This window comes from Lissotriton vulgaris, unplaced genomic scaffold (assembly GCF_964263255.1).
Source record: "Lissotriton vulgaris unplaced genomic scaffold, aLisVul1.2 SCAFFOLD_590, whole genome shotgun sequence".
Classification (NCBI taxonomy): domain Eukaryota; kingdom Metazoa; phylum Chordata; class Amphibia; order Caudata; family Salamandridae; genus Lissotriton; species Lissotriton vulgaris.
In genome coordinates, this window is record NW_028245615.1 from 1 (window position 1) to 17329 (window position 17329).

The following is a 17329-nucleotide window of genomic DNA, read 5'->3' on the forward strand; positions in this document are numbered from 1 at the left end:
AAGGGGCGCACGGTCTCACTCAACAGGCTATTTGGATGGGGTCACTGGAAAGTCCACAATGTTGTCCCTGCCCCCCAACATTTTTAGTACTTCCTACGCCCCTGACCTCAATATAACATTAATATCAGGTAGCGGGGGCAAAGGTGAGGAGATGGAACACAACACTCAGATAATTTCCGAAAGACTCTTTACGGCACTGGGTTATCAAACCATATGAGAAACCCGCGAAGCAGTTGCGTTAACGGTACAACCGATTCCATAAGCAATCCGTTTATGTGGTGAAAAGAGGGCCGAAGTATGCGTTGCATCAGCGCCACAAAGCAGCATAATCCGCTCCATCGTAACCGACAGTGCCTCCGTTGTGCCCGTTGTATGCAGTTGATATCGCACCATTAGTTACTAACACGCCTAGATCTTTAAACTGCAGTCTGGACCGTTAAGTTCTCGCAACCGGACAGCTTGCCGTCAGCACAAACTACCATTCCCACTCAAACACCGCAATACGACTGAAGCTCCGCCCCCTCTGACAATTCACTCCTCTCCTGTTACCACGCATCTCGTCGCGGGCCTCGTGGACTGGCGCGCCGAACCCAGAGTCTAGTGACGCATTGCAGGTACGAAGCCACCAATCAGAACACTCACATGGACAGACGAAACGTAGTTTCCTTCCGCCGACCACCCCCAAACTGTAAAGAAGTACCTCGTTGTAAAAACACGTTTGGAACTCTAGGGTGTTGATAAATTCAGCCGCTAGTATTGGTCAATAGAAAAAATGTAGTTGTTCTATTTAGTTTAAAAATATTGCCCAAAAATTGGGAACTCTGCTAAATCCTGGTATATCGTCATTACGACGTTGCTAGGCCACGCAGCATCGCTTGTGAGGGTGGGGTAAAGGCGACGCCGCGGAGTGATCCGGGGCGGAGATAGGCATTTATGAAGAGCTGTTGGCGACTCTTGAGCGCTAGTAGCGAGCTGAGCCTGTGAGCGGAGCGGTCGAGAGATATAATCTGCGGATTGGCACACACTCCAAAATGGTGAGTGTATTCGACAAGTTATTTAGTTGAGCAGTGAGCAAGGCAACGTTTTTTTCCCCCCAGCATGTTCTTGATTTGAACGTTTTATGGCGTGGCAGGAATCGTACAGCAGGAACTGTCCTCTGGAGTGTGGTGACTTTTAGCCGTTGGGCGCTGCCTGTGAGGAATGATTCGTTCCGTTGTTGGGAGTGTGATGGAGTTTTTTGCCCTATTAGCCTCGTTGGATGTTATGTAAACCATTGCACTAAAAAGCGGAATAGTTTCTGTACCGCCGAATTTCTCACGCTATCCTTAGTTACACGGCGTGGGCAGTGCCTGTCCTCTAATCCTGAATGGTTTGTCGGTTTCACTAATGCTTTTGTTTGGAGGGGAGCTGGGAGAATATTTTGATCCGCTCTGCGTCTCCCTGCCTGCAGGGCCTTAAGCAGGTGGGCCCTACGGGAACCTGGCTGATGCGCGTAGGTACTCTGCAAACTGCTGTTAAACGATTATCTAAGACTGAATTAGTGTTTGCACGCTTCGCTGTGGAGTGTCCCTACGAGGAACAGGAAACGGCCGGTGTGTAGTGCAGAGTTGCTGCTGCTGTGTATATACTGCGATTAACATCCAGCCGTGGCACCCGCCGGCTGATAACGGGCCGCCGCACTGCGGCTCCGGGCTGCCCTCCCATTGGGGGAGCGCCGGTGGGAGGGGCGGAACCGCGCCCCGCTCTTGAAAGCTCCAGGGACGCGGTGTGCGCATCCGTCGGGTGCACGGCTCAACCGGTGAGGGTGAAACGGGAGCATTGGTCTCGGCGCAATGCCCGGGTGCTCATTCCTTCACGAGGACGCAGTCAATGGGCCGCGCCCTATGTGCCCTACTCATGCAATCGTGTTTCTTCTCGGAGAGGAGGTGGTGGGGACTCGCATTAAAATGTGAAGTACCCGACTCACGACCTAACGTGCATGGTCAAATACCCACCCAGCACCATAGGAAACTATTTTTATATTTTTTTTTACGTTGCAGAAGCACTGGGGCACATTTTTCAACCGACGTATTAGTGACAAGGTTTTGGCAGTGGTGGGATATATTTTTGATTGCAGACCTTCCTGGAGACTACTTAAAATCTACGTGATTCCTGTTTCGGCACCGCTTGACAATGGGGGAATAAGACTAGTTAGGTACGAGTTGCTTCTATTTTTAGTGTCATTTTCTTGAAAGTATGAGTGTTACAGCAAAAAAACTGTTATTATTTTTAACTGCTTTGTGCCAGATAACGTGAATAAAACACGCCAATTGCATTTGGGTTCTCTTCGTCTACCTGGCACCTTAATGGTGGAGTGATGAATGATCGGATGATTCTGCCTGAGGTGGAATAATACAGCGAAGTGTTTTGTAGAATATCCCTGCTCAATAGGTTTAGTGCACTAAAGTATGTACTCCAGTCACTACTAGCTCGTATTTTACCCACACGTCATTGCTGTCTTCCAGTGAGTAGAATTAATGACGGGCGTATCGTATTTTTCTGTTGACCATCGAGTCCTGTTATTTAAATCGATGATAGTTGTACATAATGCGGGGGGGGGGACAAACCTATTCCTTAAACTGGTCAGATCCGTGCAGCCATTGCAGTCCGTTGGCTGCAGTGTTGGGTTCGTCGCAGGTTCTCGTGTCACGTGGCAATTGGGCTGAAGGTCCTTTTGTGGATTAAGGGTCGGGGCTCTCAGGGCTGCAACACGAGAATGTTTCCAGGCAGTGTAGATGCGCTAATTCGCAGAGTAGATATATCGGTGCACACGTGAGATATTGGACAGTATCACTTGTAGTGTCTCGGATTTCCGGTATACGCGACATGGTGCTTTTGCTTTGGCTAGCAGGTGTCATTCATACTTTTAAGAAGCTACGTCGGAGGCTTTAGGTTCACTTTAAGGGTCGCTTTACGTGGAAAGATTGTGTTTTATGATGGTAACTGCATTAGACAAATGCCTTTAGCCGAACGAGAAGTGCTGGCACGCAACATTTAAAATAGTGATGTAATGGGCCTTCTGGGTGTCTGGGTCAAATCAGTATACCAACTTCATTCGAACAGGGAGGTTGCTAATACTAATGTTCGGTCATGTAGTTGAGGCTTGGTGAAGCTTTAAAGTGGTCGCTGTTCTAATTAAATACATTTGCAATGTTTTTTGGCGAGGGTTGAATGTCGGCGCAATGACACACCGTAGCTCCGTTCTGTTCACTCTGCCCTGATTAAGAACGGCGCTGCCTTCAGCTAACCTACAATGCTTTAGAACTCTGTATCCGCATTTCTGACACTCGAAATGACTGTAATGGCGCCCGCTTGTGGAGAGTAGTAAAAACACATGGGACGGGCGTTGTTGCTTCCCTGCAGTTGGACGGGGTCTGTCTGACTAACTGAATTTTGTTTCTTAAAATCAGTTTATGCCTCTTCAGCTAGAGGCATCGATTTTTCCTTTGCACCATCCATATTTGCTAACTCTTGCCTTTGTTTAGCTTCCTTTTTTCTAACCGATTTCCTTGCAAGAGCCATCTAAAATGAGGCTGTTTGACAATGAAAGGAATTTCCCCTGGCAGAGACCTCATGCGCCTAGCATTACCCTGCAGTAGATAGGCTGCCCTCCTTTACGACTAGGCCTTCTATCTTTCTGCTCACTCCTTTCGGAGCTGCTAAATCAAGTCTGCTGTAGCTTACTTAAAATGGCTTTGCTTGCCAATGTTGGCATACGGGAGACTCTCAAAGGTTCTCCAAGTCTAGACACTTAATATTTACGCTAGTACCAGGTTCAAATGGCAATTGTGGAACCCATTTTCTGTTAATTAAAAAAAAGCAAAAAAGCTGCTTTAAAACCGTGCTTCCGTTTTAGGTGTATTAAACTTGGCTATTTATAAACTCTATTGCTGACGGACATGCGTAGGTTTAACATTAATTGCGTAATACTGTATAATTTAATTTACATGGGCAGTGATAAATATGGCTAGCGTAAACACTTTAGATGCAGTGTCATTCTTACAATGTACCCGGGTTTGCAGTTCTGGTGCTAGTTGGAAACATTTTAATGCCCTATGATTTGAGATAGTGCAAGCTTATTTAATATCTGGGCTAATAAGCTAATTATGCTTCGAATGGATCGACTGGTTTGACAGATCAATCCTGTTTTGAAACACAAGAAGACCACCAATCTAATATACCAAAGACAAATTAAGATCACAAAACTTTGTAAGTGATCAAATAACAAATGTTGATACATCTTACAAAAGACTTGGCTATATGTGTCCTGGAAGTTTGGCAGCAGAATTGCTTAGTACTTAAATGGTCAGTGGTTGTATTGAACATTACTCATTCAACGAACACCTATATAGTTGTGCATGTTATCAAATAACATTAAACCAGCATTCTGCATCTGAGACCATGTTTCGTACATGTCTTGAATCATGTTTGATTCTGATTTTAAGAATTGACTGTGGCAACTGGAGCAATATTGGAGAACTTGTATATTTGAGTTGTTGAGTTGCAGACGCTACTGGTCCTTCTGTGGACCCACTAGTGTTCAGACGAAGTACTCCAACATTTGCATAATTTTGATCCTAAGCGACGGGTAAGCTTCATATTTTACTGTAAATTTCAGGGCTAGCTTAAATTTACAGATTTTTGTTCAAGTTGATTCCTCTGAACTCTTGGCTCTGTTGCATGCTACTTTTTTTTTTTAATAAAGACTGGTCACAATCTCAAATCAGTCAAACTAAGAACAATGATGGTAATTACTAATTTTGTGGGAAAGTAATCTGTTCGTATTTGCTCAACTGCAATTACCTCCTTGGCTAAGCCACCTGCTAAGAATTGCATTTCTTTATACCTACATTGTCATGCTGATTTGAATAATTCCTAGTCAATAGGACTGTGCTATCTAAAGTCTAGATCACACAATGTGAAAGAAGTTGTCCCAGAGGAATCCTTTAACTCCATTCACGCTCTGCCATATGTTTATGGGAAATACAACCATCCCACTTTTATACAAATCAAAGATTTCAAATGTCCTGCAACAGTAGTATAAATATTACTTGCTCACTTTGACAGTGTTTTTGTAGACTTGTAACATAACCTAAAACAACTTTAATTATATACATAGTTTAATAGAAGTTGGCAGCTATACATATAGCTAATCAGCAGGACAACAACCAGTATCTTGTACCACAAAACTCAACAGTTGGAAGTCCAAGCTCTGTCCTGCTTCAAAGTTCATTAAGCTTGAAAGTCACTTTGGTCTCATTTTTTGCACAATTTGTTGACATTACAGTCACGTAGCACTGAATGTACACACGACCTTACGTGGTGCAGTGTAGCATCTTATGAATAGCCTCACCAAAAGATAATTCAAACACGTAATCAACAAAAAGGTCAGACAGCATGTTTGGCTAGCATATTAATACCAAGTGCAAAGGTTCCTCTAAAGCAGATTAATCATAGCAGCCTCATTTCCTTTCTGCAAAAGGACACTTGCATGCCCCACATGTTGAGTAAAGCTACTCGAATCAACAATTTGTTACGCTGGACAACAGCAATTGCAAAATGTAGGATGCTGCCACCCAGGGTGTTTTTTTTTTGTTTGTTTAGTTTGGAGTGGCTTTATTTAAAATGATTGTCTCATATCGGTGGGTGCAGTCAACTAAGTTACGATCCGTTTGAGAGGAACGGTTTCAAATGTGATTAACAAGTTTGCTGAGCTTCGTCCGGTTTTGTACATATTTATGCACATTTTTGATTTGGCATGCTTTTTAGTGCAGATTATCATGGGAAGAAGCTACATTGTTCTGTTGTGTTATGTCCTTCTAGACATTATCACCTACGCATAATTTAAAAACCTTTTATGATTTAACTATTAAATTCATTTGATAACATGAACACCACTTTTGAATTAGTGTTCCTGGAGTTCTTAGTGTATTTGAACTTTTGTCAGTTTCAGCTTTTTTAGTGCTATATTTTCCAAACGAAGGATGCAGAAGAAGCTAACAATTTAACAACTGTTTAAAATGTTTGCAGTCTAGTAGTAAACGGTAACCATATTCGAAGTTAAAAGGTGGCTTGCTGTACTGGTCTCCGTCTAACTACGTGCTAGTGGACAGATGTTACCAGTTGACTCGCCTTGATAATAAAAAAAGGCCCCAGGAACTGTAAAGCTTGTGTTCAACAATAGACGGATCTTCCAGTAACCTCGCCAATGCAGCAGCAATTTTTTTATGACATGGTCATTTGGTTGACTTGGAGGTCGCACTAGATAACATTGTGAAAGGGATTGCTGGAAGTTTAGTCTAGTCTGGCTTTACGAAAAATAAACATTCAGCGCTCAGAACAAAATATGGTGCCTCAACCATGCAGTCGTTAAAGTAGTCCTTGTGTAGCCCTTGACTACAACAGCAGGAGTGTTACTTAAAGGAAAGAAACCTGAAATAAGTACATTGAAATTGTGCGTTTAGTGAATTTATTTATACATCTCGTGTATGCATTTATTTCACAGTACCCTCTTATACTCGTACAAGGGGTTCCTAAACGGTGACCACGAAGTGAAAGTGATCAGGTGAATGAATAGTGCTTTATTACTATGTGCAACATAAGTACATGTGGCTGACCGGGATGTGGAATGTTTAAGAGTCCACACCCGTTCAACGAGTGACATCACCGTCAAAATTCTTAACAGTCCGCATTGACCCCGCAACATAGGCCTTTAGAAGGTCACCAGGAAAAAAATATCTATAACTGAGACACCAAAGGATAGGGGCAGGATTTCTGTCAAATGTCAGTTTGTACTGGACTAACGTTATAGTAGGTATTGACATAGCCAGAATTGATGGCATTGAAAGTCCCATAACAGTAGAAGTCAAGCTATTTCTAAGGATAACTTCAAAATTGGGTTTGGGCACACAGGGTAATAAAACGGTAAAACTGGGCGCATCGATTTACTATGGTTGCACCTACATTTGGTTGACTTTAGAAAGACCAAATTGCTTAAAGTAAACCAGCACGAGATGGTGCCAAGACTGACTTTTTGAAATCTGCATAAACCGCAGGTGTATTATTCACCGGACGTGGAGCCTGGTGCCTCCCTTTCAAGGTGCGCCTCCTATTCAATTCAGTTCGCTTAAATGCTACTCAAACTTTGCCCATGCTCTGTCTCCTGGGTTCCAGGACAAACGGTCATTCATTTGTGACAGAATAAATTCTGCTCATCTTTTGGTGTTTCCGTTATTGATAATTTTTGTCCTGATGACCCTGCTATAAATGCCTATGTCGGCTTGTCAAAACGTCCACAAATAACATGTGGCATGTTAATTTTGATGGATGTAAACACTTGTGTGGATTTCAAAACATTATGTTGTCGCCATCAGCCACATGTGTATATATGTTGTACAAAGCACAAATGCACTTTTCATGAACATTGTATTACTTTCACTGGGCCATCACTCTTTAGGAGCACCTCTTATATTTAATTTGCATGTCAATATATTCATAAATGAGATAAAATTTGAGAGGGTTTTCTTATTTCACTTAAGTAAACCTACTGCTGTGATACTCACAGGCTACACTACCCCATGGCCTACCGGTAGTTAATTATTTAATTGTTCAGCCCAGGTTACTGGGTTGCCCCGAATTCTATTTTGAGTCAACCATGCAGTCGGCATTTTTAACCGCATTGCTGCGGCAGCTTTCCCCGCTGTGTGCGGCCATTTTCAAAATACCGCGTTACATGACGAGCTCAGCTCGTCATCGGCATACGAGCGCCGTAGCTGATGGGCTGAGCTCGTCATCAGCAGCGAAGAGGTTAAGAGGAGGCTTGGCTGCGTCCATGCTTTGTCTGCAAGACCTGCTGTACAAACTATATAGCAGTGTAATCCTGCCTGTGGCTTCTCATTGGTTGGCACTCCTTGCACCAGCCAACAGTTATCTTATGCTGTCATTTGTTCCTTTGGAGACTACTACAATAAAGCAAGAGTGATGCTTGCAACATGTGCCACCATAAAATGCAGACTGTCTCTTCCTCGCTCCCTGCCGACTGCAGCTCTGCAGGGGACACGGTCTTATCTGAGCCCTGCCTTCCCAAACTCTCCCTTATGCATTAAAAAAAATTACCTTTTTGTTGGCCATGCCATGTTCCACATCCAGCTTGATGAAGGCAGCATGCGTCTTACTTTAATGCACACTACACTTTTCCCTTGGTGCCAAGCTCTTCGTGGGTGGTGAAAATCAGACCTGCTACAGACCGGGAAGGGGGGGTAGTGCTTATTACTGTGCCCTGTAATGCAGTAACGGTTAGGATCACCTGCTGCTTTCAGAGCTGGGGGCTGCACTGTAGGAAGGCGACGCCGGCACAGCGAACACTGAGTTTTGCCTCAACAATCGCCACTACAGATAATCCAGTATATAGTGTGAAGTCAATGCAGGTGTGCTGATGATGGAAAGCAAGATTCTGTGTAATTTTACTGGCTAATTTTAAAAAATATTACGTCCTTATTATAAGGTTGGCCTGAACCCCAATGCTTGCTGTGACTTTGACTCCAATCAAGATGTGTGAATTCCGTACATTCCTGCCCCATCCCTACAGTTTGCCCGAGCCCTTCCCGCAGGAAAGTGCGCACACAGCAATAACTCATAGTAAGCTTACTTGCATGAACCAAGTGGTACAAAGGGGGGTGGTGATGGACGGAGCATATGACCAAATCAAACATGCACACCCAGTCAACAGATCTGGGTTTAATCCACCACCTTTCTTTAACTCACTCTGCTACCCCAGTTCAGACATGTCCATACGCAAATCAGCTGGACCCTGTGCCTCATGGGAACAGTCCAGCCCGAACTGCCAAGCCATGCCTTCCCTGGAACAGAAACAAGCTTCCTAGGACCGGTTTCTGGCATTCCAGCCGTCTTCAGCCAGGCTTGCTGGAATCATGTGTCAGTGAGCAAGGGACTCTCGTCTGAGCATACCCTGCCAACCCACCCCCTTATGTACTACTTGCGTGAACTAGGCACTAAAAGTACCCAGCATTTACTCTGCATGCTTAGTCGGGTACCCTTAGCTATTTTTGCCAATACAAATTTAAAGTTTGCATGGTTTATATATTTGCTAAACTTCTTTTGGCACTCTTATATTTGTTGAAGGAACTCTGCAATACCTCTGACTTTCATAAGTGCATATCAGTGGCCAAAACCTTTTTATAAAACCATACAATATCAGCCACCCTCCCCAGTCTCGCTTAGACCCGTGTTCTGGGCGGGCTCCAGGATGCCAGAAAGCAGCTGTAAGTTGGTCCGTGCAGTCGTTCTATCCCCTTTTAACACCATTGCCCGTGCATGGTTTAAAAAAAAAAAATTATATTTATGGCCAGAATACCAAAAAAAGTAAAGCAACACGTCTTGCTTATTGTGAATTTGTTGGTGTATGTCCCACACACAAATCCCAGGTGCAATTATTTGTACATACTTCCCTGCTCTTTCACAAATGCATCCAGTGTGTATTTAGCCACCCGATTCGTAATGGGACGTTTATGTGAGTGAGCCGGTACTTTATTTTGCAAGGCGCAGGTGAAGCCTCATGTCCTTTGAGTGCGCAGTTCCATTAGAATGTGACCTCCGGGGGGTGCCGTTTAGCTCGCTTTTGTAAGTGACTGAATATCTTAAAGATGGTGCTTTGTCGTAACCAACCATCTTAAAATTGCCTTGAATTTCATTTGACAGTTGGAGGCACCAGAAGGACCATAAGTCACATCCATCAAATATAGGTCCGACATTGGTCTTCTGACTTCAATGAGGGCTATTAAGTTTATATGGGAAACCCTCAGCTTTAAAGTCTAATCCTTGATCTATTGGGCATCCCCTTCACTTCTGTTCCCTGCACCGCAAGATTGTTGAAACTTATCTTTGTGGCTCTGAAATAAACAGTTGGCATGAACGGTTTTGTTGCCAGCATTACATTTAATCAGACCCCTGCTTTTCTGTTAATTTGTGATTTATATCCTATGGCACCCACCCGATTGTCTGCTTGTTCCACCCCATGCTCTCACTTCATGCTTTTCGTCTTGACCCCTGTTGCTCCTTTTTGTCTTGGTCTTGCAACATTTTCTCAGCCATTTCTCCTTTCAGCCCTTCTACTCTCTGGCACTTCTGCCCCAGCCCATTATTTGCCCTCCTTTGCAGTGTTCCTTTGCTTTGTCCTACAACCTTATGCACAAGCCAAAGGCAAAACTCCTGTTCGTCTTGGCGTGATTTCTCATGGGAAGCAAGCAGTCCATATTTAAGGTTCTTTGGCTTTGTCAATCTTCCTTTATGTTCAGTTTTAATGACTTTGACCATTATCGGATCCTTCAATAAAAAAAAACCTCAAGTGCCATAGGTCATTTTTCCACCCGAGCTTAGCGCAAACTGATGAATGACTAATGTATGCCAAAGGTCTTTTGATATACTAGTTTCAGTTTTTACCCCTGTTTTGTGTTCGCACGCTGTTAAATTTGGGGGGTCTCACTCCTAAAATAACCCCTGCTCACCCACTTTGTAGCTTGGCACGAGCAGACAGGCAGTGTGTAAAGCATTTGTGACCACATACAGTAACCCAGTGACAACACTACAAATTGACACCACACATGGTTTTTATATAAAAAAAAGTATACTTTATATAGAATTACCACAAGACCATAAACAATAAAAATACACAATACTGTTACTTTAAGATGGGAGATTTGGCTAAGTTAAATACAGTTCTTAAGATGCAACACTTAGCATCAATGTACCTTAAGTTGTATTGCGCTTCCACGACCAGCAATGTCACAGCAAGGGACATGCAGCAAGAAATAAAGATGTAACTATCTTCCAGATGCAGCATGCTTCTCGGATGCGAGAAGTTCTCGGTTCAGTGTGTGGACTGCAGCTGTTCCGCAGTGCGACTGCAGCAGATCCACTTGTGACACTATTCTCGAACGGTGCGTGAAGCTTCCGCACGATGCGACAACATCCGAGATGCGCCGGCAGCAGCTCCGGCGGCACGCTTCTAGGGGATGCAAGGTGCTTTTCTTCGATGCAGTGCGACAGTTCCAGCGGCGACACCCTCCTTCAGAGTTGCGACGGAAGGCACATCGGCGACACCCTCCTTCGGAATTGCAGCAGCGACACACTTCCTCTTCGTTGCGGCACGCTTCTCTGATGCGGCGCAGTGCAACAGTTCCAGCAGCCACACATTGCTTCTCGTTGAATCCTGCTTCCAGCTCCTTGCGACATGCAGTTCCTCAGAAGGCCCAAAACAGCAGCAGGCACTTCCAAAGAACTCTGTGGAGCTGGGGGATGAAGTCTGTTGTCACTGAGACTTCAGCAGGATGCAAGCTTTTTTCCAAACCTTTGGAGATCCTTCACAAGTTGAAAGCAAAGTACACAAAGTTCCTTTCTCCTTCCTTCGGCAGTAAGGCAACCACTGCAGGCCAATCCCCAAGCAGCACTTCAGCTTGGTAATAGTCTCTCCTCAGTTTCTTCAGGTTGCTCTCCTCAGTAAAGGTTTCTTCTTGTAGTCCAAAATATATATATATATATCTATATCCCAAAATCCTTTGTTCTTTGAGGCGAGAGGGGCCCTTGCCCAGTCCAAACCAGTTGTGAAGCACTCTGTTTACTAGTCTTCCTCTTTCACTGTGCAGGCCAGGCACAGACTCCCAACATGAGGTGGAGCCAGCATTGTGGAAGGCAAGTACAGTCCTGGAGCACTTTGTTGGCAGGACTCCTTTCCTTCAGTGTGCAAGGCAGAGAAATCAGCCGCTCCCCAGGAGCTGGAGCCTGCATTGTGGAAGGCAGGCACAGCCTTATTCAAGGTTCAGATGCAACTCCTCCCTTCCATCTAGATGCAGATCTCTCTATTTACCACTGGGCTGACTCATCCTGTCTCTTGGAATTCCCCAGCCATGTCACTCATAAACCAGACAAAGGAATACACAACCTAGCAGAGGTAGGCTTGAAAGGTTAGACAAGCAAATAACGACTTTTAAAAGTGGTATTTGCAAACACAGAATGTTAAAACCAACTTCACTAAAATATGTATTTTATCATTCTGAGTTCAGGCATACATACTAAACTTGAATTTCTACCATGTTCTGAGTCAGAATTATTACATTTTATAATCCTAACTAACAGCCCATTCTGGTCTATGGAGAACAGGTAGCCTTGCAATAGTGAAAAACAAAAATGTCTGTAATTCACTATTTAGACATGCCACACTCATCAGGGCATGTCCTACCTTATACTTACAATGCACCCTGCTCTTGGGCTTACCATAGGGGTGACTTGATATGAAGGGAAGGTTTAGGGACTGACAAGTGGGTGCACTTGCCCAATCATTGTGACAGTACCAGACTGCACAAAGGGTCTGCAATGGCAGACCTTGTACACATTTTACAAGGCTGCTTCTGTGGGTGGCACAACCAGTGCTGCAGCCCCACCAACAGCATTTGGATTAACACGCCCTGGGCACACTCAGTGCACTAGACTAGGTTCTGACAAGTAAACCAAATAGCCAAACATGGAACCACTGATTAGTACATCAATTTACAATAGGGAGCCCTTTCACTGTGGCACTGAATAGCAATGGCCGTGCCCAAAGCACCCAACACCAGCAAAAATACATGAGGCAACAGCAAAAACGGAAGGGAGACCCACGCCAATGGTGCCAGGTCTAACACACACCAACCCTAGACTACTGGCTTCACCGATGATTTTAGGCAGTCTTTTTTTTTTTTTGCCTGATTTAGATTCCTATACAGAAGTCTTTCAGGTCTGCCACATTTTAGCTGACCCTATGACAAATTGCGTTTGCTTTTAAGCTTCCATTTGTGTTGTACTGCTTCTCCCTTTGAGGAGTTTCTTTGTTCATGGTGATGTATATTCATTTTTTCGGGGTGATAGGGTGGGTATCAAATGGCTGGGACAAATGAGATTGCCTTTACATCCTGGGCGAATTTGTGTTGAGATTATGGACCTGTTAGTCTCGGTTTCGTAATTCAACCACTATATACAAGAAAAAAGGCGTACAGACTAACTCAATAAATCAGTGCGGCGACCGTTCTCTAATCATTTTTATCATGTAACTTGGTGGAACAGTAATGTCAAATTCTCGTGTAGTTGATGGTGTATGTGAACGTTTGTCAATGGTCTGACCATATACATGACACAAGGCTGTCAGGCAGTGTTAAAGACAATGCTCTTGTACCTGCAAATTAATCTTTGTTTCCAAATATCCAAGCTGCTCGAATCAAAGCAAGCCTTTTTTTTTATACAGATGTATTAACCGCATATATTGAAACTGTCTTTGATTTGAACTGTTTGTCTGGAGACCCAGTTTTCTCCTCTGCATGATACAAAGTTCCTGCCACTAGTGCCTCTTCTCTCGAGGTGTCGATTTCTTCTACCCCTTGGCCTGAACCCTTGTGCCTCAGATAAGATAGTTATGTAGATGACCTCTTGCATCACTCGCACTTCCCACACTAGAACAAACTCCAATAATCTTGGTGATATCCCAGTCTCTAGTGTGCACGCATTCCATCGATATTGGGCAGTCTACTAAATGCAGACTGCATGTACCCAACCTACTTCACACCCAAAACCCTTTAATTGGATGTATCTGGTACCTGCTCCCACATCTAAACAGACCGCCGGGGATGCCTGGTCTCACCCTGGAGATACCCATTAAGGGACCATCTCTCAGGGAAGCCAGGAAGGGTTTCGCAGCGGTCGAAGCGCGGAGGTACCCCTTCGGGAGTGATTCCAGCGCTATATAAGCACTTAATTAATTAAACAGCCTCATTATATCGGACGTACAAAATTGCATGTGCAGAACACTGACTTCTCGCCACTAGCCACATATATCTGGCCTTGTCAGTAAACCAATGTCCTGGAAAATAAATCTTGGGCCTCCTCACCTGCCTCTATAAAACATTCCCTGCTCATCATATTTATTTGACTGACACTAAAACAATGAGCAATTCCTCTACAAACTGACGATTTGGACATCAGTTATCCTATCACTGAATATATTGTGGATGGAGTTGATGGGGCGTAGTCTGTTTTTTAATTTTTTTTAAATTTGATTTCCTTTCATGGTATTTTTTCAGCTCGTCATTGCCTCTTTCAGACTACCTAAACGTGATACACTCGTTAGTTTATTCAGATGGGAAGCTCAAGATCAAAGTACCCCCTAGGATCGATATTTTATCACGAATTTGCACACATCCCATGTATAATTACTACGGACTACGCGATCTACCTTGGGCTTCTTTGCCTTACTTGTTCGATGACTCCAGATATCTCGATCTGATCCAGAGCTGAACTTAAAACATCTAACAAACTCCAACTGAATTCTTTTCTTAAGGTACACAAGTATAAATTAAACTGTTGCCATCTCGCAAGAACGATTGCAACGTAACTACTTTCCTCCCCTAATCTGCGGTTGCAGAACAACTTTTATTTACCCAAAACAATCATTCCTTGATTTGTTCCACTTCTTGGAAAATGATACCTTGCCTACCTGATACGGATTTTAGGCTAGTGCAGACCTTTAACATTTGCATGAAGCTATCCTACAGTCTTGCCGACATAACTTGGCACCCCTGCAAGGATCTAAAAACTGCCGAACTTTTTTTTGCCTAGAGGTCGACTGCATTGCTACAATACTAAATAAATTATATTGGCTTTTTTTTGCCTAGAGGTCGACTGCATTGCTACAATACTAAATAAATTATATTGGCTTTAATCTCACACCAGCTGCACTCTACAAAAAACAGTAAATTGCACAGTGTTATACCTTACCTACAAAATTGTCAAGTTTCTGTTCCAAAATAATAAGCAAATGCCTCCCGAGACTAGAGGCGAAGAAATCTAGGTAAAGATCAGGAATGTAGAATACTGCTGAAGATGCTACAACTTGAAAAGTATTTGACTTGTATTCTTGAGCATTAGCACATGCAATCAAATCATGCAGTGGGGACTTGTGTTTAACCTGTAAACCACCATGAATAATATTCCATGGATAGCACTCTGTTCAGTGGTGTTGTAATCCTGTAAGATCTGCTCCAGTTTGAATGAGGTATGACAGAATTGGGACCGTAGGCTTACACCAGCCAGTTCGTGTTGTCAAATAACCAGAACCTTGTCCAAAAAGGAAGGCATTTAAAATCCAGGATTTCTACTTGAAGTATTCTGTCACAAGGCTGTGTAAAGATTGTGTGGGTTTGGACATAATTGCTTTTAGCAGTTTTAAGTCTGAACTGTGTTCTGGTGGCTGTCTTGCTAGACCATCCACAATCAAGACTCTGGTAAAGAAAGCTATGGGAGACTATTGAGCTATACTGCCAAATTACCCCCTGATTAACTTTTGGTTGTACTCTAGTGCAACAGTTCTTGTTGGGACAACTAGAGGCAATGTATATTGTTTGCTATCTAGACCTAATGCCTGTTCTGCCATCAAAACCTGAAAGTTAATCTTTTAAATATTTTTAACACTACATTTAGAAATACTTTCATCACTGTTTCTCTGTACTACTAGCTTGATGGCCACTGTTCCTCCTATTAATTCCGTGTTGCTGGAATGTTAACATGCTGACTAGCTTTATTTTCTATGCTTGAAATGGGTATAGAGAGGTCTTAAGTGAAATCCAGCTCTTTCATGGAGTCTAGTGGCAGAGGGTATTGAAACTCAGTAAGGGGGTCTTGTTTGAAACCAACGTCCTTGTCCGATCCTTACAGGTCACATCCCCACACACACACGTGTCCAATATCTGGTTCTCCAATTGGCCTTCTCCTCGTTGGGTAAGTCCCCAGATAGAGTAACTCTGAAAATCAATGTCTAGTTTCCTCTTGCGACTAGTTAGTGGTCTGCAGTTGCATCCCTTTCTATAATCTGGCCTGGTCTTTCTATGAGCTGAAGCGGACTCCTTGGTTACATTTACACTATCAAGACAGTGGTTTTACTAGTTGGCCATGCTGGACCTACATTGCGCTGCACCGTAGGTGTGGAGGGCTGTTCAATGGCTCCAGTGCAGTTTTCCTCAAATTGGGGAGGCCATTACCTTGGTACTAGTACCTCCAGCCTATATTTGGCTGGTATCATTTAAAATCCTCAAATGCTGCTTTTTATGTTTATATAGCACCCCCTCACCGATTGATGTTGGTGGTGTTTCACAGAAAACTGCACGAAACCTTGCTTACAAATAGTGTGCCACATTATGGAAGAAAACGATGTCTAGTTCTAACGTAACTTGTGAATCAGAACTGAATTTAAACTGTGCAAATTAGATACAGGGTCGCAAGAAATTTCAACAGCTTCACTAAGTCCTAAATGTTAACATTTGGGTGTGCTTGCAGTTGCGGGAATGTTATAACTCCTATTGATGATGCGATGGTTGCTTGTATAGAGAGCATTGGCTCTGCTCAGATGCCTCTGAAGGATTTTCAGTGTTTCAAAGGATGACTTGAGCCACACATTACAGCGATTTTGGTTTGTATAGTTACCTGCAGCATGCAACAGTCACTTCAGTCAACTTGCCTCTGTCTGGCACTGCTGAAAAAATTGTTGCAGCACTGTTGTATAAGGTCGCGGAGTTCTTGGAGCGCCATTGTTAGTCTGCTATCCTTCAGCCCCCTCCTGCTTCTCAACAGTTGGTTCCCATCAGTGAGCTTTAGGGTTCGAGCTGGTAGCCTGTCAGATGCTCTAATAGTTCAGACTAACACCTTACCAGAGTCTGGTCTGACTAATCCCTTCAGCCATGTTATCTGGATGTCATAAATTGCTAGATGCAATGTGCCCTGCTAGCTGCCTGCATTATATGTTTATTATGGGGAAATGTTAAACCGGCTATGAACAGCCTTTTATATCATACGGTTCTTTCTCTACACAAGTGTCACTCTTAAGACTGGTTCATCGTGTGGTCTTCATCTGACACGCGCCACTAATCTGTGCCCACAGATGGTCCTTTATTGGCATGCTTGTATTTGTTCCTCCTGGATTTTCAGGGGAATGGAATTTGTTGCTTTGATTGGGTTGCCTCTTAACAGGGTAGCTCTATTAGGAGATGAAGCCTGTAATTTATGGTGAGCATTAAGCAGAGCTACTGTGTTAAATGTCCTAAATGTTTGGTTTGTTTTGCCCGGCAAGTCAAATGCTACTTTTGTACACCCTGTGTCTAGTTTTTTTACACTGCAATTGTGGTGCTAGCAGCAGAGGCAGCCCTTCCAATGCCATCTAAATCCCACACCCGCAAAACTGACTTGCTAATCCAAATCT

The 17329-nt window shown here is 43.6% G+C and overlaps 1 protein-coding gene across 3 annotated transcripts in view; it reads left to right on the top strand.

Annotated features, from left to right (window-relative positions):
- The first annotated feature begins 719 nt into the window (after nt 1-719).
- Nucleotides 720-17329, top strand: part of LOC147666334 (calmodulin-1) — a 37355-nt gene continuing 20745 nt past the window's right edge. Inside the window, exon 1 of one of the 3 annotated variants that reach the window (XM_086949122.1) lies at nt 720-1034. In XM_086949122.1, coding sequence (XP_086805248.1) covers nt 1032-1034 — 3 coding nt within the window. In that variant the 5' untranslated portion in view covers nt 720-1031. Of the gene's footprint in view, nt 1194-1756; nt 2195-17329 lie in introns of those variants that run through there. The other 2 variants (XM_086949124.1, XM_086949123.1) reach the window with 2 other exon arrangements.